At 35.4% G+C, this 24,870-nt stretch overlaps 1 protein-coding gene across 3 annotated transcripts in view; it reads right to left on the bottom strand.

The window, feature by feature from the left end:
- LOC149806869 (cAMP-dependent protein kinase catalytic subunit beta) overlaps positions 1 to 24,870 on the bottom strand; it is a 489,283-nt gene that overhangs the window by 225,120 nt on the left and 239,293 nt on the right. The window contains exon 1 of one of the 3 annotated variants that reach the window (XM_089958958.1): positions 1,825 to 2,275. The exons of the other annotated variants lie outside the window; for them this stretch is intronic. Within the exon in view, the coding sequence (XP_089815084.1) occupies positions 1,825 to 1,858 (34 nt within the window). The 5' untranslated portion in view covers positions 1,859 to 2,275. Of the gene's footprint in view, positions 1 to 1,824; positions 2,276 to 24,870 lie in introns of those variants that run through there. 3 annotated transcript variants of the gene reach the window in all.

Here is a 24,870-nt window from a genome sequence, read left to right as displayed (position 1 = left end):
ACACAGAAGAGAGATAGAAGATAAAAACATCCAAAAAGAAAAAGAATAGGAACTACAATTATATATATATATATATATATATATATATATATATATATATATATATATATATATATATATATATATAGTATGACTCTTTGGTCTTAAAATAAGAAGTTGCAATGCGCGAAAACCAAGAGGCATTATAAATTCCACAAATAACTTATTTCCGTAGAATACAAAAGTGAAAAATGTAAAAAGAACTTCCAGTATTGCGAATTTAATTCCAACTACTTGAAGAATTTCTAACACAAGTCCTAATGATTAATGATCTGAATAAACTTTAGTGGTTTTCCAAAATAAATCAAATGCTGGAAGTGCTGATGTGACTGTGATGGCCTCTGTCGTAGTGATGTGCCAACAGCCTTTTGTTGAATCACAATAATACAATCAAAGAATATATCCATATTCGTTTTCTACTATAAATCCAAGTCTTTTTCTCCAAGGATTGTTATTTTTTTTTTTTTTTTTGATTACTTTTTATTTCCTAAGACGAATAACGAATATATACCCTTGAAGCATTGCATTATTCGCTTACAAACTTATTTAACTAGACCCTTACCTATGATAAAATCTAAAAATCTTTCGATTACAGTTTAAATTAAAATTAGTTTGCATTTATTGATTACTTATTTAATTACTGCTATATTCGTTTTTGATGATCTGCATGAAATGCACACACTTTTGACACAAACCCAAGCGCAAAGAGTTGCATACCTGGCAGGTTACATGTTTGAGTGTTGCGATACTATTTATATAATGCGGCGTGCTGTTAAAAACAGTTCCAGCAGACACTAACCTGGAAATAGTACAACTTAACACAAAGTAGTTTACTGCTAAGGAGATACGGAAGCTTATACTAGTACTTCTACTACAAATATTACAACCGTGTACACTGACTACAACAAAACGGCAACAGCAGGTACTATTACTACCAATGATAACGTTCTTTAATATGAAACTTAACACTTTATCTAATGGGTTACTAAAAATAAGTGGACCGGGAATTCCAAAGGTCACTAGAACATGGACCTTATTGGTGTCTGTCAGATCTGCTTATGATAAGTAGATCTTGACCATTTTATTATTGTTGCTTCTTATCATTCATCAGACCTACTTAAGACAAGGTCAAGAAAATGTTACACGTCGCAAATCCAATTTATAGACAATGAAGGTTCATAGCTTTTAATGGATACAATTTTAGTGTTTACGAAAAGAAAGACCACAATTAAAGTAGTTTTCCAAGTACAAGTCAATAACCATCTATGCGAAGAGAAAAATAGGAAAATCAGTCGTCGCACGACGACACTAAATATTATATGATAATTCACTTTAGGTCGGCACGTAGAAAATACTTAACAAGAGATTGATACCAAAAATAAGGTCAATAATATAGATGAATCCCTTTGGATAAAACCATGTTTTTTTTTTCTTCCCTAATCCAATTCTAAGCGTTTGAATATCAATTTCAATGCTAGCTCTAGTTAATTAAATCTGTACATATCATGCAAAGCTCATGAATGTGAACATGTACTAAAATCAAGATCTGACAGATAACGTATGACACACTTCAACATCGTACATCCGTGAAAATTAATATATATATATATATATATACATATACATATACATACAATCATTAGTAAGGCAGTGCACTTTGCTTAAATTTTAAACTTTCTACAGCCTATTTCTGTCTGACCATCATAAATACTTTGACAGAACAAATCTCTAAATTTAAATTGTCTATCTCGAGTGCTTCTGTGTAAGAACCAAGAGTGTACTTACAGAAATCCCCGTCTTTTTCATCTTTCTCAGCCATGTTTGTGATGCTCAAATTTGGTCTTTGTAACCTTGGTAGCCGTAAGAAAAAAAGTGTATTGTAGATAAAAGTTGGAACTAATCCAAATGGTTGTCTGGGTGAATCGAGTGATGTTAATGGGTTTTTACCTGAATAACCGATTTGCCTGTAGATGCCAACTCGTCCAAAGTTAAAAATCTGACAGGATGTACACAAACAACTAGAACTATTGATATTTGTTATGCCTTATCAGCAAAGACCACACTTCTTGCAAATCCCGAAGTATAATATCCACGATGTGAGAAATGCTTGCAGTAGAATGATAATCACAGTAAGGTATATTTTGAAAGAACACACTCTAATGAAACTGTATACCTTCACCGAAGTGTAAAGTAAGCCAAGCTTACGTTTCAAAACTTTATTATTTCTTGCAGGCTCAAGGAATAATACCGACATCCAGCGATGGTTGGTTTTTATGTTATGTAAAACAGAAGGACTGTTTACTTGATCGAGGAGTTTAGATTAGACAGTCCGAAGGTTATAGAGACGCTATCTATACATAAAGCGGTGATCGCATAGAACGCTGAAATTCATCATTTATCCCAGATAAATAAATTCGTCGGCGCTTTCTCTAGCATGAATACTAAAATGCAAAACTTATAGTCTATAGTTCCTTCAAACGAATTTAACATTCCACTGAGTTCGAAAGGTAAACAAGTTGAATGATTTTTAACAGATTTGTAAACTGAATGTCTATCGGCATGGAGTACATCATAACCGACGTGAATTGCCTTCCACATCTAGGTAGACCAAATACTGTATATCACCAAATACAATTAAATCGGTTATATGTATATTTTTAAAATCTAACTGAAGGTAGGTAACTTTCTTTTGGTTCAGTTCTGCAAATATTCCGTGTATACCTTGATAATAGTATGCGGTTACAGATTAGAACAGACAAGGTATATTTAGAAATCAGATTAAATTGCCTATCATCTACACTGTAGCAATAGAGCGATTTTTATAGGTTTATGCACGGGCATGTACGGGTGTCCAAGTTCATGGTAGACATGACTGCAATAAAGATAGCAATCCACGATAGATGTCAAAATCCTGCAATTTATTTACCCATAAAAGGCTTGGCAAACACGAGGATGATGTTTTGAAAGAAAGAAAGAGGAAAGACATATCTCAGGACGAATTTCAGCGGAACGTAGAATAAAGTTGAGCATTTTTTCCCCAGCAGAACTTAGGATAAAGCTGAGCATTTTTTCCTACTGCTTAAACGACGCTTAAAGAAGTTTATGCAAGTAAAAAAAATAATCTTACAAGTCTTTCGGGTAACTCATTTTGCGATTGTTCATAGAAACCGAGGCGTTGGCTTAAATTAACTTACAGTCCTTTTCAAGGAAATGATGTTTATGCGTTTTTGTTAGTATGATATATATTCAGGGAAGACTGGTTTGATTGAGGTTTTAAAAAAAAATAAATAAACAGGAGAGTCTGCTCAAGCGTATGTATGTATGTATGTATGTATGTTGTTGTGGGTTTTAACGCCATTTTTCAGCATGGCGGCAAGTATTAATGGTGGAGGAAGAACCCGGGAAAACCCCGGGAAGAACCACCGAACCACTGGGTCCACGATCAGAGAGAGAGAGAGAGAGAGAGAGAGAGAGAGTTCCAAACAGAAAATAGAAATATCAGAACTATCACGAAGTCCTTCAAGTCATATAAAGTGACTATTCAATCCAACAGAACACATATACAAAAACAAAACATGGATTGGTTAAAAACTCGTTCGTAATAAGATAATCTGTTTCTAAAAAGGAGATATGAGAACTTTATGACCGTAACCCCGTATATTGTATTACAAATCTGAAGTGATTTCAAAAGCACAGATGTAAACGAAAAGGGTGGGTCTACAATACAGCAAATTATTAATAATACACAGATTTATGTCAGGCAGCTGACTGGAACTTGACTGATCCTTCCATTAATGAAACAATGGAAACACGTCCAAGATATTCCCCTTTGGTATGATATTACAAAAGTTTAAAAAAGCAACGAAAGCAAGTACGCATTAAAGTTAGCCAAATGACATCACTCATTATTCTCACTCCAGATACCGAAGAAAGAATGCGTGAGGTCCTAAAACTTAATACAATCTAATAATCCCTTAAAAATGGTAAAATTGTTTTAAACGTACATGGAATGAAGCAAAAAGATTTCTTAAGAACAATAAAAGCCCACAGTATCCGACCTTAGAAAGAAATTAATTTATTGTTGTTGTTGTTGTTGTTGTTGTTGCTGCTGCTGTTGTTGTTCATATGATAAGGCAAACCTTAACTTAAATGATGTGTACGATGCTGTCTTGTTTCTAGATGCAGGTACGATAGTGAGCACTAATGAAATTCATCCCAGGGTTTTGAAAGAAAACGCATCAGTCTTATCAAAACATTTGTCAAAAGTTTTCAACAACCACCTCCATTCAGTCTTATCAAAATATTTGTCAATAGTTTTCGACAACTGTATTCATTCTGTCTTATCAAAACATTTGTCAATAGTTTTCAACAACTACCTCCAACACATACTTCCGTTATTCCCTGAAACAAGTTCATTCCAGTTGATAACTCAAGCTATACGTCCATACCAATAAATAAGCTCACTCTGTACTATAATAGCCGAATAAGCGACTCTGCTATCCGATTTTGAATATTATCCATACGCCGACCAATATTGTGTGTGTGTGTGTGTGTGTGGGGGGGGGGCGCTTTGTATTTTGAACGTAGTTTAACAATGAGATGGTCATATCGCTACGATGTCTGCAGTGTGGTAGTATATAGTAATGTCTAGCGCTGGGCATCATGTATAACCCAGTCACATTATCCTGACATCAGGCCGACCAGTCCTAAAACTAACTTCTTAATGCTAAGCACCAAGCGAGGCAGCTGTAAATACCATTTTTATGTCTTTGGTATGACTCGGCCGGGGTTCGAAACCGACACTTCCCACATCCGAGGGGGACGCTCTTACCACTTAGGCCACCGGAGCGGTCCAACAGTGAGGTCACTGTTAAGACCAATAAATTAGTTCTATACACGTGGCCCCATTACTTTGTTAATTTACATGGATTAATGAAGTCAACCTAGTACATTTCTTGGAAGTAATTTCAAATTTAGCACAATTCTTTCTAAAAAGTGCGTTACTACATGTTGTGCAAAGCGTCAAATTGCCGATGCATATTGGAGCACTTCCGCTGTCAAATCTTTACTTTCGGAGATGCGTAGTTTTGCATGTCGTACAGCTTTTCAGTTTTAGAAGCAAGTAAATCTTGACTAGTTCGCAATCCCATTATCGGTTATTAAAAAAAATAACAACAAAAACACGCCACCTCACCCCCCTCAAAAAAGGAACTTGTGAAGTTCGTTAATAAGCTGTGTCGGTAAAAGTATTTGAAATATGTGTTTCGAAACATTTGTATCTATTTATATCAACTTTAATGACGTACTTAGCCATTTCCAATTGGTAGGTTTATAATTATGTGGAATTTACAATATTGTTTGCAAGACTTTTGGTCAAAAAAAAGAATTAAGAGTGGTATTTTGTGGCTTTTGACAAAGTATGGCGCAGAGGATAAAGACTTCGCAGCTGTGAATCAGCTTGTAACAACTCGGCAAAATAAAAGAAGAGAACGAAAGTAATAATTATGTATCCGCCATCCGCAAAGGTGAGAGTCTTGGAATCATACTTGATTTAATATATATATATATATATATATATATATATATATATATATATATATATATATATATATATATATATATATATATATATATATATATCACATGGCAATTAATCAAGTGGGTTTTGTAATGTTTATAGCTGCACGAGCTGGTGTAGTTTACCTTTTAAAAGATACTAATTATATTGCTAATCATACTTTTTTACTTTCCTGGAGCCCTTTTTCTTTTTATTCTTTCGCTTTCATATATAAACCTTCAATTAAAATGACAAAAAGACATGCTAGTTATTGCAAAAATTAGAAAAATGGTATTTTCAGGCAATAAACAGACAACTTTTCCAGCTAATTTAAAAGCCAGAATAAAATACTGTCCTGTCCTGATATCAGACATGCTTTTGCTGTATTTTTATTTTATAGCAAACCCAAACATATATATGTCAGCAATTTTCATATCTCTTTAAAGTTTATCAAAGAATAAATCCGTGGAACTACTTCCAACGCTTCCATTACCACCGCCACTGTGTGATGGTTGGAACCAAGTGTTCTCGTCATCATACCAACAGCTGTGAAAATCGTAGCAATTGTCGACCCTTTCTTCAAACAGTTCTTGAACCTTTTGCCCAAAGGTAAAACTTATATAATTTAAAAACAATATTGATATTTTTTTCAAGTTATAAATTTGTTTAATTACAACTATATGTGCCCTTTAATTTTCATAAGATTATTCTTGTCTAATTTAGTCTTGCTATTGTCTTCGTTTACTGATATCTGAGTGGATTTTCATTATGTAGCTGTCACAGTTTAAACAATTGTTTGTAGTTTGTAATACTTATTACTTTACACCAGTAACAGCACTCACGTGACCTCGTAATTCTTTATCTTTTTTATCCTTAATTCTCCATTAACACTTCCTTCTTGGGTATAATACCAATCAAAATATTCCTTTTTAGATCTTCAATTCATTCTCAAAATTAATTTGTCCATTATAAAACTCTTATTTAATTCTCTTTCACCATTTATTATTTCTTCCAAATCTGTTTTAATAATGTGTGAATTCTGCCGGTTTAGAACTGTTGGCTCAAAGGTTAATTTGTTTTAAATATCAGTCGGTATTTGGAACAGTATATGTTTAACATTTGGTGACTTCCATATTTTTCCTTCTTTTGTTCAATCTACTGAGCGCAAAACATGTACTTCCAAATGTTTGTACATCTATAGTTTTAGGTGAATGCTTACTTTTTAGAAATTTGTGTTAAATTTTCACTTAATTCATAGTAATGCCGTGTTTCGAAGTCTATAAACGATACTTACTTTATACTGTGTTTCACATATCTCTAATACATGCTTATTATTAATATTAAGACTATGTGGTCTTAAAACAAGTAATAAAAAAGAGTGAGAAGCAGCAAGCTTTGTAAAATACAACAGATAATTTTGATATTGCGAATTAAGTCTCAAATAATCATAAAATTGCAGACACAAGTCTTAAAAAACATTAGTGGAAATCCAAATAAAATCCAACGCTGGAAGTGTTGATGTGCCTGTGATGGCCCTTGTCGGTGTGATGTACCAACATGCTTTTGTTGAATCACAATAATATAATCCAGGAATATATCCTTATTTGAAATTTCAGTTTCAATCCAAGTCTCTTTTTCCAAAATGTTATTTTTAAAGAGCACTTTATATTTCCAGAGAAGAATCACTTGAACAAAATAATTTGAATAAATAAAATTCCAGCCCAAATGAACTTCTGGACACAACAATAGCACATTTTTTTTTATTATTCTGCATCAAGATCTTATAGCACGAAAAATTAATTTCTAGAAAAACAAGATCATAGTCTTCTACCTGTCCTCAGGTTACAATTAGCCTTTTCTAAAAAGAACTATTACCTAAAATGAAAAGTTTCTTTCTAGAAGGTTCATAATGTCTACAAAATCAAATCTTAGTTATAGTTATGAGTCTATTACTAAAATTATCATATAAAATTTGTAGTAAACATCAGATAGACCGAGGAATTTCCATAGAATAAGACTGTGATAAACATGTTTACTAAAAAACCCAAATCAATGCTAGATCATGTAAAAAAGTGAACTTGATTTTGGCTAAGGTCAAGTCCAACATACACTGTTATATTGTCGATAGCATATAAGGAAATAAAAAGGTTTAAAAAAACTAACAAACAAACAATGCAAATTAAATATAAAAAAACATAATCAAACTTTTCCAATGTTCATTACTGAGAAACTTTGCGAGGAGTTTGAAAATCTTCATTCGATAAATGACCAAGCAAGGATCTTACTTTATTTAATCATTATTTAGGTCTCAGAGTCATCTTCGACTGATGCAGTATTTTTAAAATTTTTGACCAGATTCTCTTCCACCTCCTTCTGTCACTTTACACAATCTAAATCGATCAAAAATTATATTGCAAGGAAGTGGGCTTGGTTGATGTAAAAGACAGAAAGAAGTTGCACGAACCCATCGTGACCAACTTTTTTGTTCAACTCCCCAGTATTTGCAAACCTATTTAGGGAATTCCTCAAACAACAAGATATCAAAAACTGTTCCACTTGAATGGGACACAACAAGTTACGAAGGGTCATGTGGATAACATCCTTAAAATAATCAAGGAAAGTCACTTGCCGGTTCTCGCCGACCAGGTGGAAAAAATGGACCATACGGGTAGCGTCTTGTTCACATGTGATCAAGATGACGATGCTTCGAGACCCTTTCTGTACACCATGTTTTCTTTTTATCAGAAATAAAGATGGCAGCAGTGTGACAGTCTTAGAAAGAATAGACATACCCAGTACCTTCGTTTCACCTTCCAGTAAAACGTTAAAAATATGTTTGACATTACATCTAATTTTGACATGTGTTTGATATTATACACGTATGTTTTATATGTTTTACACTACAAACGTGTTTGGTTTGTTCACGAACAATTTTAAGATAAAGCTCAAGCATAAATGGCGAAAGGGGGTGAGTGGATTAGAGCTAACAATTCTTCCTGATCTATGATCCATTGTTCGCCATCCAGACGTAGAGTGCCTAACATAATGTTCTTTACCGAGAAGTGGTCTGATTAAAATCGAGATCTCTGATAGAACTTGTTATAAAGAGATCTTGATTTAAATCCGATTGCTCAAAGACGTAGAGTGGCGAACAGAGCCAATCTCAGTCAGCAACCCCTTATAAATGACAAATAACGTGTACAAAGCAGTCGGAAGTATATCAGTATTCTAGAGGTCAAGTAAGAAAAGGTTTCCGTGGATTTGAAGATAGCGTTTGTTTGTGTATATGTGCGCGTTTGTGTATGTATTCCATCCAGTTCCGGATTACCCCTTAAGCACGCTAGGCACGTACTCAGGCCACCAGCCCAGCAGGGGCACCAGAACAAAATTCAGATTAATTGTTGATGATAAAATTGAATGAATTATATATGACAATTTCGAATCTGCATGTACGAGTGTTTTGATTTGAAATGATGGCAACACTGAGATTTTTTCACCTGTTTAGCATTTAATATTTTTTTGTTGTTATTTTTGCATTTTGTAGGAGGGGGTCACCATAATATTTTCAGTACTTAAGGGCCTGAAAGGCCTTAATCCGGCACTACTCCATCCATCCAGAGAGAGAGAGAGCGAGAGAGCGAGAGAATCATATAAAATTCACATATGTATTGATATTTATATGAGTAAAGGTACAAACCAGCCTGCGTATTGTACAATTTTCAGTTTCTTGCGACTGGAGGCATCAGTTCGTGTCAGGCTGGTGTGATGAAGGTGACGGTCATAACAAGTTGAGACCGTATATAATATTTCCATGACAGTTCCTAAAATTGTCAGTTTACCATTAGCTGCAAATTCAAATGCTCTCTCTCTCTCTCACACACATACACACATGCACGAAGTACAAGATACAAATGGAACTTATTCGTGCCGATTAAATTAAATATTACTTTTTTTTAAAAACATTAGTGGATTTGAAGACAGAATTTGTAACTTTGTGTGTGATCTCTATTCCAGGTTTTAAAAAAGCTGCCAGACCCAGGGCGGCTGAATTGTCTAAGGCGCTAGCCTTTAGATATCACTCACGCATCTCACCTCTGTCCACGTGAGTTCGAGTCTCGCTCGACCAACATTAATATCTGAGAGCTTGCAAGTAGCTTCCCATTGGTCAGTGGTTCTTCTCGGTCCCTCGCGGGCTCTTCCTCCACCAAATATACTCGCCACATTACATAACGTATCAGAAGCTGAAAGATGGCGTTAAACCCTACACAGCCAAACCAAACTTTAATAAGGATGCCAACTATTTCCAACTTTTACGGCTCGTTTATTTTTCAGTTTGAGAATATTTCTCTTTAATTATATAGAAACTGTAATACTGTTTTTGACATGTATTTGTTTCTTATTGTGGCCCATGTCTTCAATTGTGACATCAATAATTTCTGCATAATATTTCTTCTTGGTGACATCGTGTTTATATTTAGTTGAACTTTCGATATTCCGCCTATTTATTTGCATATAACTTGTTCTTGCCTGAATTCACTATAATTCCAAATTAACGTTTCAGTCCAAGAATATTATTAATGAACACTTTGTATTTCCAGTGAATAACATTTTTAATAAATTAATCCACCCAAATTAAAAACTGAAAATGAGTAATTCTTTAGATAAACAAGATTATATGCCTCTACTTGACCAAGGTTGCATTACCACTTTCTGAAAATTCTCTGTCGCTTAACGGACTTACAAAAGGTTCTAGGTCAGAATCAAGCATATATCTTTTAACTCAAATGCAGGTAAACTTATTTACATTAATAATGATCTGAATATTTAATCCAGGTAAACTTATTTACATTAATAATGATCTGAATATTTAATCCACACTAACAAAGAAATATCAACCATGTATTATTTTGTTTACAAAATAAATGTCCCTGGTTGGGTACACAGTGAACTTGGTTTTGGACAAGGTCAAGTACAAAATACAAATTTTTATAACCCTATAATCACTAATAAAAGCCAACAAATAATACAAAATAAACATACATAAATGACAACACAGAATCTTGCTTTATTCCAAATCTGCTTCTATTATTTTTTTAAAAATATTTTTATAACGCTATACAATAATTTTATAAATAATTAGCCTGCTTTCGCTGCAATGTGTATGATTAAGTGTAGTAAGGAACCAGGTCTTTGACAAGTTGACATATATTTTGGCCCTATCCCATGGCCATACTGGTAAATAAAGTCAATTTATACTGTTGAAAGACAGAGTCACAAACGTCTCATTACAGACTTCTGAATATTATGCATATGTACGTCAAAACTGGCAACGGTGAACGTTATTTAAGTAAATTACACGAATACGTCAAAACTGGCAACTGTGGAAGTTATTTAAGGAAATTGCGCGTATACGTCAAAACTGGCAACGGTGGACGTTATTTAAGTAAATTACGCGAATACGTCAAAACTGGCAACGGTGAACGTTATTTAAGTAAATTACGCGAATACATCAAAACTGGCAACTGTGGAAGTTATTTAAGTAAAGTATGCGTGTACAGCAAAACGGGTAACTGTGGAAGTCATTTAAGTAAATTACGCGAATACGTCAAAACTGGTAACTTTGGAAGTTATTTAAGTAAAGTATGCGTATACAGCAAAACGGGTAACTGGTGGTTATTTAAGGTACAGCAGGTGGAACGGCAGAATTAATTTCGGGGAGGCGGCAAACATGTAGTGGCCAGAATGAAGGTTACGATGTAGGCCATGAGTAAGATGTGTACGTCAAAACGGATAACTGTGGTAATTATTTGAAGTATAGGACTAAATATAGAAACATTTATAAAGGAAAAGATACAAGTGCCTATCTCACAACGTGACTGAAGAGTTTATCTTGTTCGTATCGGGTACTCGTTTGTAAAGGTTTCAGTTGCCTAAGCGTTATCTTAGACATGTACAGTGTAGACTATTTCGCTCAGTTTGATAATGTCCTTTTGCGCCATACTGTTGCGTAATTACGAAGTTAGTGACATTAGCATAACTATGTCGTTGTTGTGGTTGCGTATTTGAATATAGTGTACAGTGCAAGTCAAAGATTTGTCTATTAGGAAGCATTTTGATTAACGAAATGCATCAACAATAATACTAAGAGAGGTTAAGACATGGTGCAGCGTCTGTTGTATAAGGCGAGTTTATCTGCATTCAACATTTATGTACCTACGTTTTTTTTTTTTTAAAAAAGACCAAGTGATCAAATAGATGGATTTACCAAAACATTATGGTTCACATTATATGAATCAGGCAGATATCTAAGAAGGAATTAAACTATATGCATCGGGCAGAGATCCTAGAAATAACGACTTAAATCTTATTATGAAATAGCAGCAGGGAGGGTGAACCCTACAACTTTTTAGGAGGGTCCATTCGCGAAAATAAAGCTTCCTACGAAAATGAAAATACAAGGTCAAAAACGTCAAACCGAAGCCTCTAACAGACCGAGACTTCTCTAATTGGGTTAGTTCATTTTTGACGCTTGTGTTTTTGCGTGTTCGTTTACTCACCCGTCCACTCAATATTTGTCGTCACCCTCCCCGCTGATGTGTCTCCACCGAAAATTTTATCAAGACCTACGAGATATGGCGACAGAGGATCATGTAAATTTATAGTGATAAATCCGTGTGAGGTACCTTGCGCACGTGAAAAGAAGCTTTGAAACATAATTATATCCATATCCCCTGAACACCAAGTCTGATGAATGTTTCGCAGAGCATGTGCATCGACTCCATTAAACGCAACTAAAATGTTGCAGTTATTTCTGATCACTTTAGGTATTTGTGTATATCGCTGAGTAACATAAATCACGTCTGTGTTTTTATGTCTGCCTCGAGAAAATATCCGAGCTGGATTTGGTTGTTTGTCCAACATCACACCATCGTATACTTCAACATTATTAATAAATCCATCGAGGTCATCTACAGATGGGGCTTCATCAATATCGGTGATAAAATCAATAATATCATTATAATCCTCGTCCAACAATTTTGGTTTTCATTAAAATCTTTAAGCACATCGTAGCATCGTTGATCATATACAGATGGTGCCGCTAAATATAACATACCCCATCTGAGCCATCTCATTATCACATTAAGAAACAATTGCTTCTTACCAGACCCAGATGGGCCTATGATAATTGCTCTGATATAATTTGGTAGTGCTGGATGATGTTTGACTGGCTCTTGTTTTCGTGTCACTGAAAAATCAATGATATCCATGTTGTAGAAATATAATAAATAATATGGATTTTATATTGTGTTCGATGCAGATCATCCACACCCACAAGTGGATTAACAACAATAATAACAAAGAAATAAAAAGCGCGCACTTACAGGCAAGTGTGTGAAATGTGGTAGAAAAAATACAAATTTATCTCTAATAAAACAGGTGGTGATATCACTACTTCACTGGGAAAATTACCAGGAGCTCCATGGGCTAAATACCCAGGAGAAAAACATCTTCCTGGATATAATTATTGTGGTCCTGGAACCCGAATCGATATCCGACTTGACGAGAAAGATCAACCAAGACCTGGAGAGTATCCAATAAATGCGATTGATCAAGCATGTCACGTTCATGATGTAGCGTATAAAGATAAAGAGTTAGAACAACAACATATTGCAGATGTGAAGTTGATTCACTCGTTAGAGTCCACATATAAAAAAAATCTCTCAGAGAAAAACTTGCTAGCTTCCTAGTAAAGTCCGCGATGAAAGGTAAACTAGTATTAGGGGCCGGTAATTAATAAACCATTTATTATTATAGAATATAATCTATTTATTATAGCCCAAGAGGTTATTGGAGGGGTAGAGCAGCGATTACTAAACTTGCTGATGCAGCAAGTGCCACACGTTCTGTTGCTGCAAATAGGTTAGCACGACTGGCAATATGGCAAATTTAATCACCACCACCTAAAAAATTCAGTATGCACATTTTGATGTCAGCGCTCCCAATGAAGATCATCAGGCAGATATTTTGTTTTTACCACACGATACTATTAAAACACAAAGACTTCAATTATGCACATACAAAAACGCGTTGACTGTTATTGACGTTGCAAGAAGGTATAAAGGAGCAGAACCACTATCAACTAAAACAGCAACTGAAGCTGCATCTGCGTTTGAACGAATTTATCAACGTGGTGGTCTACGAAAGGCCACATTTGCTACAGGTTGATCGTGGCAAGGAATTTCTTGGTGCAGTATAATCTCTGATATAAAAAAATAACGTCAAAATCAAACGAGGGCACACCACAATTCATCACGATCAGACAATCGTTGAACGAGTTAATCGAACTCTTGCTGAGCGGTTATTTGGATATCAGTATGCACAGGAAATATACCTGAACAAAGTTAAAAAAAAGACATGAAATCTCGTTAATGGGTTGCAAGACTACCAAGTGTGATAGCTGCTTTAAATAATTAAATTACTCGTGCAATTTCTATGGAACCCATTAATACCATCACAAAAACATATACCAATATAACGGCATGACTCTTGGAGTGTGACGACGCATACAATTTCCAGCGTGATGAGATCTACGGGTAGACTTGCAATTTACAGACTAGACTCAACTGCTCCTCAACGTAGATTTGTATGTGAACAATTACAAATAATTCCTGAAGACACATAATTACCAGCGCGTTCACTATTGTGAAAGCTAGCCACCAGCGTCTCGACGTTGATTACATTCCAGATAAGTCAGTATCACATTTTCGCGTGTGTGACCAAGATTACTATTAATTCTATCCACGGCAAACTGTCTTGGATTATTATTTGAATACTGCCACAACATTACTGTGTTACAACTCGCACAATGATTATTCTATCGTTGTTTCAATGTCATAATAAATTCAGCATCGAGATCAAAGTTGCGCTTATTTTTTGTCACACTGCTTATAACTAGCTAAAAATCTTACTACCTCATCGCCATTGCTAGCAGCTTGATTATTTTCTGTGAAGTCTATGATAACCTTCCGCAGTTGAGATATTCTTCTGACTCGAGAGACTGCGAGGTAAACTACATTTGACCATTCAATACGATCATCAGCAATCCAAATATTAGTATCCGAAATAGTTAATCCTTGTGACGAATGAGTCGTTATAGCATATCTTAGTGCCCATGGAGTTTTGCCTATCGTTAACACACTCTCAACAATGCTGACAGGAACTAAATCATTTAACACATTATTTTGTTTACTACCACAACCTGGAATATTAACGTCGATAGTTTGCCGTCGAGTATCTGCTGAGCGATAACACAATGATACAGGCAGATCTGAAAACTTTATTTTATGCAACAGAAATAAATGTTGTTGAAGTGTATCATGAACTATCTTTCTACTTGCAACTATCAAATCAGCAGGCCTGCATAAAGTCTAAAAATCATTTGCAGGACATTCTGAAATTATCTCACGCTGAACTTTATCTGGTTGTAGTCTGATAAATTTCTTAAGCTCTCTTAATTCTGGATCAATCGCTCTATGATCATCTGTTATGTCCTCATATTCATCTACGAACCTTTTCAGCCATTCATGTGGAGACAATCCAACAAAAGGTGGCGGTGACCATGATCGTCACACATGATAACAGCAGTATTTTTTGTCAATAACCAAGCAAGAAACGTTTGTAATACATCTAAAAATACCGTACATATTTCATCGCAAATATTAATATTTGGAACATATTCCTCACCCATTTACTCAGGAGTCCATGCATCTTTTCTTGTTTTTACTCTCCATTCGCCACTTGATGCACCAGTGCCGATATATCGTTGTTCTAGCAATCCTGTAATTTTTTTTTGATATAGAATGCATCTGTGGCGACTCTGACAGCGGTATCATGAAGTCTGTTTATCATCGATAAAAGGTTTATCAAAATGTACGCGATCATCGAAGATCTTAAGTGAGTAAACTAAGGTCACTCACCATCAGTGTAACTCACAATTGTACCCAATTAGTTACGTCCGATAAGTTGACATTACTTAGACTTATAAATGTGTTTCTCTCCGTTGTATCAGCAAAATATAAAATCCAGTTCAGCATAAGTCTATAATTAATCTTGTACAATGTTTTTTTTTTTTATTATATGATCCTCCTTGCGTGAATTTACCAAATATTTTTTTGGCCAAGATCTTTTGCGATTTTATTCACAAAATCAGTTATATCAGGATTTTCATCATCAGAATACAAGCGAATTCAGTTAAGTCGAAATCTGGTAAGGGTCCGTTTATCGCAGCTCTGGTCATCCCATGTGTTGAATGTCCAAATCTCTTAAAATATGTAGAACACTCTTCCATTCCAAGAAAACGTCCGGGATAACATGCAACCATATCATTCGAAATAACATCCTTATAATCTTATTTAGTATTCCACAATCATAAGTGTCTGTATTCCATAAAACTGCGTTGGATATCTTCAAGAAATTCCAACTGTGTTGGTTTCCATGAATTTTCCTTCTGAGCAAAATGATCAGCAATTGACGGAACGGTATAACAATTACCCAGTAATTCTTCAGCCCTGGCATGGTCAGTGGTATATTTCGACGCAAGATTTTTCATTTCTTCGTGGGGTAACTCTGTATGATAAATATCTCCATTGGGTCGTACAAATTGATCATAGTGTCCATCATCGGAACGTTAAAACAACCACACGGATACAGGATCGCTTTTACTGATATTTCTTATAAAATCGAGCATATCACCGTCATATAATTTAACAGTTCGATTTCGTGGAATTAATATTTTATCCGAAGTCCACGCGTGTGCGTTGTGATCAATAATCTCAATCGAAGCTCCATTTTATTATATTTCGATTCGTACCAAATCTCTCCGGTTAATGGCCATTATTGGAAATCTTAATGTTTTTTTTTTCTTTTCTAGTTCAGCGACGTCTTTGATAGACGCTCCGGTATCTTTAAGTGTTTCTGCCCACTCAATTTTTCTTTCTTCTACGTCTTAGATCCATTAAACCATTTCCACGTATCGCGTTTGTGAAGTATTCTGTAACGCGCTCAGGTACACAATTTAGCCACGACAGCTTCATCGGTTTGAGATCATCAACGCTAGGTTTACCATTTAGCGGATATATGGCATAAAAAACTGCAGTCACATGATACGCTGGTTCATAATATGGTTTGTCAATACCAGTCAACATTCCTGGCTTGAATTAAAAAAAAAAATGTTACACTATTTCCAGTGTGATGTAATCGGATAGGGTCACGTATGTCACGGATAATCTATGCATCGTTTATTTCCGCAATAAACTTTACTCTAAAAATATCTTTGATTGTCAACATAATTAATAATCGTCGCCGGTCGTTGGTCATTCATTGTAACATCAATAACACCTTTGGTGTCATGCATGATTCTGGATGTTGACCACACATGAGCTGCACCATCGCCGCGAAATTCTTTCTTGGCGCCACGAATGCTATTAATCAGAATTTTATTCGTCGGATCAACTAGAGCTCGTCTTGGCAAGTCAGGGGATATTCTGTCAGGATTGAATCTATCTTTAGAGGGTTTAATCGGTGATAATTCCTCCATATTATCACTAAGGTAAACATATATTTAAATTGAAGTATAATTATATATAGAACGATTCAAGCAAAGCATAAATGCAAATGGTTAATGATCGGCTCTACAACTCCTTGTAATAAAGCTTGCGTAAATGAATTCTGTGGACTCCATATGCAACGCGTGTGAAGAGAGAGAGTATAGGACCAAAACTGTGTTTGAAGTGTGGTGTTGGGGTTAGAACAGAAACACAGTTGTGTAGGCAATGCTCTGGTAAAATATACAGAGAACTAAAGCGATATTATGATAATAATAAAAAATAACTCCGGATAAAGGGAGATAACTCTGTCAAGCAAAGCTCTCTCCGGTAGAGTAATTAAGCAGTTGTCCCGCTTGTTGCTACGTAATAATACATGACTGCCGCGATTATTTTTTTGTATCATCGTAACTGTTATATTCAGTAACTTAACTGTCTGTGTGGCAATTAACATAAAGCTAAGTTCAAGAAATGTTTTGCTTACCTGTTCAATCTCACGAATACACTTTCAGGATGACTACAGAGAAAAATTCTGGTTGCCTTTTATAATCGTTATAACGCCTATGCAGAATTTCCAGAAGATCACAGAATTCCAGAATGACTCAATCACGTGATTTTCTAGAACGTTTTGGAACATACACAATTCGCCTACGCGGAATTTCCAGATTGACTCAATCAATCACGCGATTTTCTGGAAATTCCGCTTAGGCGTTATAACGAGTGTAAAAGGCAACCAGAATAATTATATGTAGGCATACTGCAAGTGTATTCGTGGGAGTCAACAGTAAGTAAAACATTCATTTGGCAATCTAGGGGTTGTGTCTGCGCTATATTGTATAATTATATATATATATATAATTATATATATATATATATATATATATATATATATATATATATATATATATATATATATATATATATATATATATATATATATATATCTGGTTGAGGAATACAACTTAAATATTAATTTATCATATAATGAATTTCGAAAATATCAATGACATTATTTCTGCAAATCAAAAATTACAACATGAAGGTATAAATATTCATGATCAACTTGATTCTGAAAAAATTATTTGTGATTTTGAATCATTACAACAACGAAAATTAGAAAATAGATGTACATGACCAGCTAATTATCAATTCATTAAGCTGATTCAGCAGTCTATGTTACAATCCTTGGCGACAGTCAAAGATATATAAGTTGAACAATTTGTTTCAATCGTACGCGCGATTGAGAAAATTAGATCAGAATTGTTTCATGAATATGAAACATAAAAGATTGTGAATACGCGCGAAAGGGGCGGTTGAGAACGATTATGTCGGATCGTGAAACGATTAATTGCAAAAATGAAAATGAAAACAGTGACAAAGTCGCCAGTGATTGTGAAAGTGACGACACCAGTGAGTATGTTAATAGCTGAACACGCTGTCACCAGTGACTGTTGTGAAAGTATGAAACTGGTGACGAATTCATTAGAAATAATTCATTTTTGACTATAGTAATAATATTATTTGTTTTATTTTTTTGCTAATACTATTTATTCAGATTATAATTTTTATTTTTATTCTGATAATAATATTTATTCAGATTAAAATATTTATTCTGATTCGGATTTATTGAGATTAGAATATTTATTATTATTCAGAAATATTTCTTTTTTGTTTTACAAAATACTGATCCTGGTGTTTTCGACGTTTTACGAACATGAAGAACTACGATCTGACATACAGATTTATATTTAAAACAGCATTTCTTAATTCTAACAAGTGTCCGGTTGGTCAGTAAGTTTAAAATGTATCCTTGATAATAGCGGATTATGAAATTGTAATGAACTAGATAAACGGGTTCAAATAAAATAAAAAATAAAGGGGATGCTTGAGGCGTAAATGTATATCAATTATATCCCTACTGAGCCTGACTGGAATTTTCAAGATCTGCTTGATAGCTGCCATCGATTGCATCACATACAAGACTGACTGCGATTGTTGATGTTATATTAACAACACCTGGTGATATATGACGACCTTCTCCGTGTTGATCCTTGTTGTATTTGAGGATGCTTGCCGGTGGATCTATTTGTACTCCATGCGTCAATTTTGGGGTAGTTTTCATCGATGATATCATTGACAGTTTTCTTTAGTTCTTCGTCGCTAAATCCGGGTGATACAAATTTTGCTATATCTACCTCATTTATTTTATAATGTCTAGTAAATAATTGTTGAAGGGTCATTTGTTCGTCGGTGAGATACTTTTTGACAATTATTGTTCCAGTAATAACCCAATTGCCATACTCGAGGTCTGATGCAACCTATTTAGATGCTGTATAGTTTCAATTATTTGCTTCTATAATCGTTATTGGGATACTCCTGCACGTAACTTTGGAATAACTGTCGTAGAGTAGGATACATTTTGATGTTCATTTTAATTACATTAGCAAATGAATTAATAAACCGTTCATCGATAAATGCATTACGGGTTTTGCGATGAATATCATATACTGTTCTTGATATTATAGGAAGTATTTTACCATCATATTCAAGATAATCAGTTCTACCTGTTTTTATGTCAACTGTTTCCATGTAACGCCATTGATATTTTTTTCTCGATAATCTGGATACTTTAAAAATACTTTTTGACCGTGGAGAAATCGACATGTTGTGGTTGCAGTATCGCTGCAGGTGCTGGTGGCTGTACATCTGGCCATCCTAACACAGTTCTAATCGATGTAGAATATATATCGACGGCATAATCTAGACAATTTATTTCTATCGCGGCTGATAATGTTGGCTGGATTCTTTTCTTGCCATAGATTTGATTTTGTGCTGGAATTCATCGTTGATTTGTTCGATCTGATAAATGCCCGTAGGTATATTCACAACATTGCAGTCTGGTGTTCAATTTATTATATTTTTATACGAAACTACAAGATAATTATTTGCTTGCAACCCACCAGATGATTTTGATATAATATTTGACCAACTGTGATACACTCGTAAGTGTGCTAGTGCTATTTCCTTCACTGGAATTGCAGTTGGAAAACTAACGCTAAATTCAGGATTGGTTGAGTTTGCTGATATCATCGTGGTCATTAAGGAGATTTATTAGCGACGATCTATTGTAATAATTCTTGCGATGACGACATTATTATCAATTAAATTTTTATTATAAATCCCGATTTTTATTTCTAGGTCTCCATCTATGACGTCGGTGATTTCGTCATTTATATACATCTAAGTACTGAACAGGGTTTTCTATACTTTCATCAAATGCCTCGTTGTAAATCTTAATTATTTATGTGAACTCGCTATCTGATATTATTCCATCACAAGGATATGATGAGATCAACAAGATAATTTGGGGTATGCAAACAATTTTGTATTTGTGCACGTATATAAAAAAATTTGGCGATGATATTAAGAATACCAGCAATTGTTGTTGCAGCTGAAACACAAATTGTTACAACTTCTGGCGTTGTCATTGTTATTGCTGATAGCAATACGCTGGTTCCAGCGATAACAGCGGACGCCGAATACACAATTATGTCAATCGACAACTACACGTATGCGATATGTTTTTACATGTACTGTATACTCGTCAACGATATTTTTCAGTTTGGTTTCCCACTTACATACTTGATTGTATCTGTAATATTGAACGTTCATTGGGGAGTTCCTTATATTTTAAGTTGGTGGTAGTTTAGTGATTAATTCAACACACCTATAGTACAACAAACCTAAGTCTTTTTCTTTGGGTGCCACCACGAATGTTTCTTCGTCGTTTTTCTCCAACATCACTAACATAGATCCAGAGAATCCAGTTAGTGGATAACACCGTGAATTGTGGTAGATATCGTAAATGTTGTAACGCTGAATACTGAAAACCTGTAAAACTCAGTAACCTCAGTGTGATGTTTGATGGATTTATTGAGTGGTGTCCATAATGCTGATCAAGACGCTACTGTATATACTGCACTGTCGGTGACGTTTGTGATTTCGGAGAGATTAATGCCGATAACAGTTGGCTTCCCAAAGAAATCATCCTCCATTCCATTTATTTTTTTCATAATTTGTTAAATGCGTTTATATGATTAGAATATTCAGATCTAAATGTGGCAAATCCATCATTGATTGTCATTAACGAGTTCGACATCGGACGGTTGTGTTGTCCACGTATCTCTTTGTTGCAGCTTCATCGTCTATTAGTGGTTCTCTCAAATGGTATTACCAGCCATATTGAGATCATCAGTCATTGTATCACTGGCTTTAGCAACATATTTCCTGATCTCAGTTCTGATCGTGGCGTCATTGCTGTCTACGTATCTTTTTGTTGCCACATCATCATCTGATTTTGGTCCCCTCACATTAATAATTGTATTTCTGTTCATATTGAGATCGCCATACGTAATATCTCCAATTCTTCTGATGCGGCCTGTAATCTCTCCATTGAGTGTCAAAATTTATTCCTTAGAGTTTTTTTAATGTTACCAATTTTATCAAACACCACTTAGTTATGTTCGGTCTCATCTGAAATCGGCAGAATACTATCTGACAACGGGATATTGCTCGTCTCTAATCGTCCTTGTTTATCCTGAAAAACAACGACTTCATTTTGGTCCACATTTGCGAGACTCAAAAGATTAGCGAGTTCATCCTTGACTTCGTCACGGGTTGCATATTTAGATAAGTCGCCTTGAGGTTTGCCCTGAGTGATACTCAGAGCATATCTTCCATAAATATCTGCCATTATATATTACACTAAGGTCTGTTTAAAACGCTGGACGACTATGTATACTCGTGCACGACTTTATGAGGTGGTGCTGTTGATGATGACACATCGTCGAATACAGCAATTACTTAACGGCCTCTTATTGGCGAATCGGTTATTAACTGTGTTGGTAATGTTGAATACCAGATTGGAGTGTTTTGAAGTCTACCGACATATTTTAAAAATTCGTTTGGTGGTGCCAGTCCATACGAATCAAAATAAACAGCTCCACGTGGATCAATCGCGTATGCAACCCAATGAGTACACTGACCAGAACTTCCATCGAGATTAATGATACCGGTTTCAACACGGTTTAGTTGTTTTGGTAATTGATGATGCAAGAAAACAAGCCTGAAGTTTTTCAGTTTAATTTTTTTGCGGCATTAAGTAAATTAAACTTGGATATGGGAAGGAGACGCTTTGCTTCTAACGAAGTGTCCCGGGAAGTCTCAGACCTCGACCGTACCACGAATGGGGAGTTGCTGGCAGTCTTAGGCCTTTCTCTTTGATTTTATTGGAAGTCTTTATTCGGTGACATGTTGCTTCCTTTAGTGCCATCGCAGCGGCAGTTCCAACAGCACAAAGTGCAGCTGGTTTTGCAACAGCTGAGGATGCAGTGGCTATCAACGCTGGTATAGCTGCAAGAAGTGCGATATACTACCCGTCTTGACTGCGGCCTTAATAGCACCAGCAGAAAGATTAAATCTAGCGCCAGTCTTTGATCGTTTGGCTTCATTGAAGTGCCCGAGTTGACGTTCTGTCAGTAATATTTGTTTTGGACCTCCTGTGATCTGATCTTGTTTTAGTGCTATGTTTGTTCCACATTTCTTTACTGATTTCGATTGAAGCTTTTTAATCTGACCAGATGTCAGAGTAACACTAACATGATGCTATGACATTATAATATGAGTGATTTAATTACATGTTACATGTTTCTTCTTTGGCATCAATAACTCTCATTCGTTCACCAACACCTTCAAGTAGCATTGTTTTGTCTAAGAGTATGACAGCGATTGCTCTGTAACCACCAGGAATAATTGGTGGACCAGGTATTCTTAGTGGTGATCGTGCTACACGAGCTCGGAAATGCATGTCAACGACTGGCTGTCTAAACAAATCTAGATGTTCAGCGAGAAGTAGTAGATCGAATACAACATCGAGAAATTCCGCTGAGATATTTGCAACCCAGAATCCACAACCTGATCACGCCCCTTGAATGTCATCAAAAGATGATAAGCACGTGCTACATGATTGCGATCAAAACTCGGTAATACTTCTTTGGCTGGTTCCTGATGCCGATTTACCATTAAAGAAACTTCACCAACTCCAAGCGTGTCAAATACAATTGAACTTCGTGTTTGTGGGTTTTTTCGTGCAATTTCCTGACATGCGATGAATATATATCGCGATGCAGAAACACCCTGCTGTGATGCTATCTACCATATAAATAAACCAGCAACTTCACTTGAACTACTGTTTGTTGTCATCGTCAACCATGACAATGTTGATTTACCACCTTGACACATAAAAGAGAGTAACCGTTGCTTTTCCTCAATCGATGGAGTCATTACTGGCATCCACAACGAAAGCTTTGTTAGTCTTACTATACATGCACCAACTACGTCGGATCGCCAGATTGCATCATTGTCTTTCCTAACAAGCACAACTGTAAGCTTGGCTCCAAAAATAATATTTCTGACATGTCTGCAAAATCTAAATATATGTGATAGTGGAAACACACATGAAAATTCTTCTTCATCATTTAACATTAATCTACGTACTGTAAATCCTTAGTTAAATTATGGATTAGTACCATGAACCACCGGTCATATATCAGTTTCAGCATTGTCGGCGAAGTTTCTTGGTCATCTTATATTTTACTGTATGCTTTCTGGATGATCAGTTGATTCCTTTGCAAACACCATCGACGGACCAGCCGATCTCGAGTAATCATTGCTGCATCCTGCAAGGCCAAGTATCGTCGTGACAATATCGACGTGTTCCAGGGATGATTCAATGGGTCATCCGTCAATCATGTACATGGCACTTTTAAATAACGCCATAATACCATTGTTAACAAAACCAGGTCGATCACCAATTCCGATTCTTGTACTATCTGCCTGTAAAAGTCTACCTTCTACTTCAGTGAATGCCTTAGCGGGTAAGAAATATTTTCTTGTATACTGAACTTGTAATTCGATTCTTCCACGTGCGTTAGGATCACGTGCGTCATAAGAATAATATTGATAATCACGCACAGATTCATCTTTGATAACTGGCGCATCCGTGTCAAATGTGGGATCAGATACACGTTTGAACATTTTATTATATTTGTTTTCGTATAACAGGAATACCACTTCCTGCTATCAGACTAGCAGTTATATTTTTTTTGACAAGGGTACACCAGGCGACTCTGCTAGTTTTTGATTGCAACTTGATTTATTATTTTACTAACATTCGCAGGCATAACTTCGGTACTGGGTAATTTTACTCCTTGAGGTTATCGTCGTATTAATCATGCTAGTCTATCCTTGATTGCTGAGAATGCTTTGCTGGCTATATCACCAACAGCACCAATACCTTTGCTAGTCTATCCTTGATTGCTGAGAATGCTTTGCTGGCTATATCACCAACAGCACCAATACCTTTATTACATACAAAGTCAATAGCTTTTATTCCCAGTTGTTTTACAACCAGTATTTCTTTTGGGGCTATTCTTCTAAATAGATCCTGAACAACACCACATAGTCCATCACCGTAGATCACTTTATAGGTTGGTAATCGTGAATTTATCACCCTGACCACTTGTCACTGATCTAATTGTATACCCTCAACCACTGAGGGTAATAATCAGTAATTTCATCAATGAGGGACCGATAAATATTAATATCCATGAT

Source organism: Sinohyriopsis cumingii, chromosome 1 (assembly GCF_028554795.1).
Source record: "Sinohyriopsis cumingii isolate HCF-2022 chromosome 1, ASM2855479v2, whole genome shotgun sequence".
NCBI lineage: Eukaryota > Metazoa > Mollusca > Bivalvia > Unionida > Unionidae > Sinohyriopsis > Sinohyriopsis cumingii.
The sequence above is the reverse complement of the archived record's forward strand: the minus strand, read 5'-3'. Positions and strand labels throughout refer to the sequence as shown.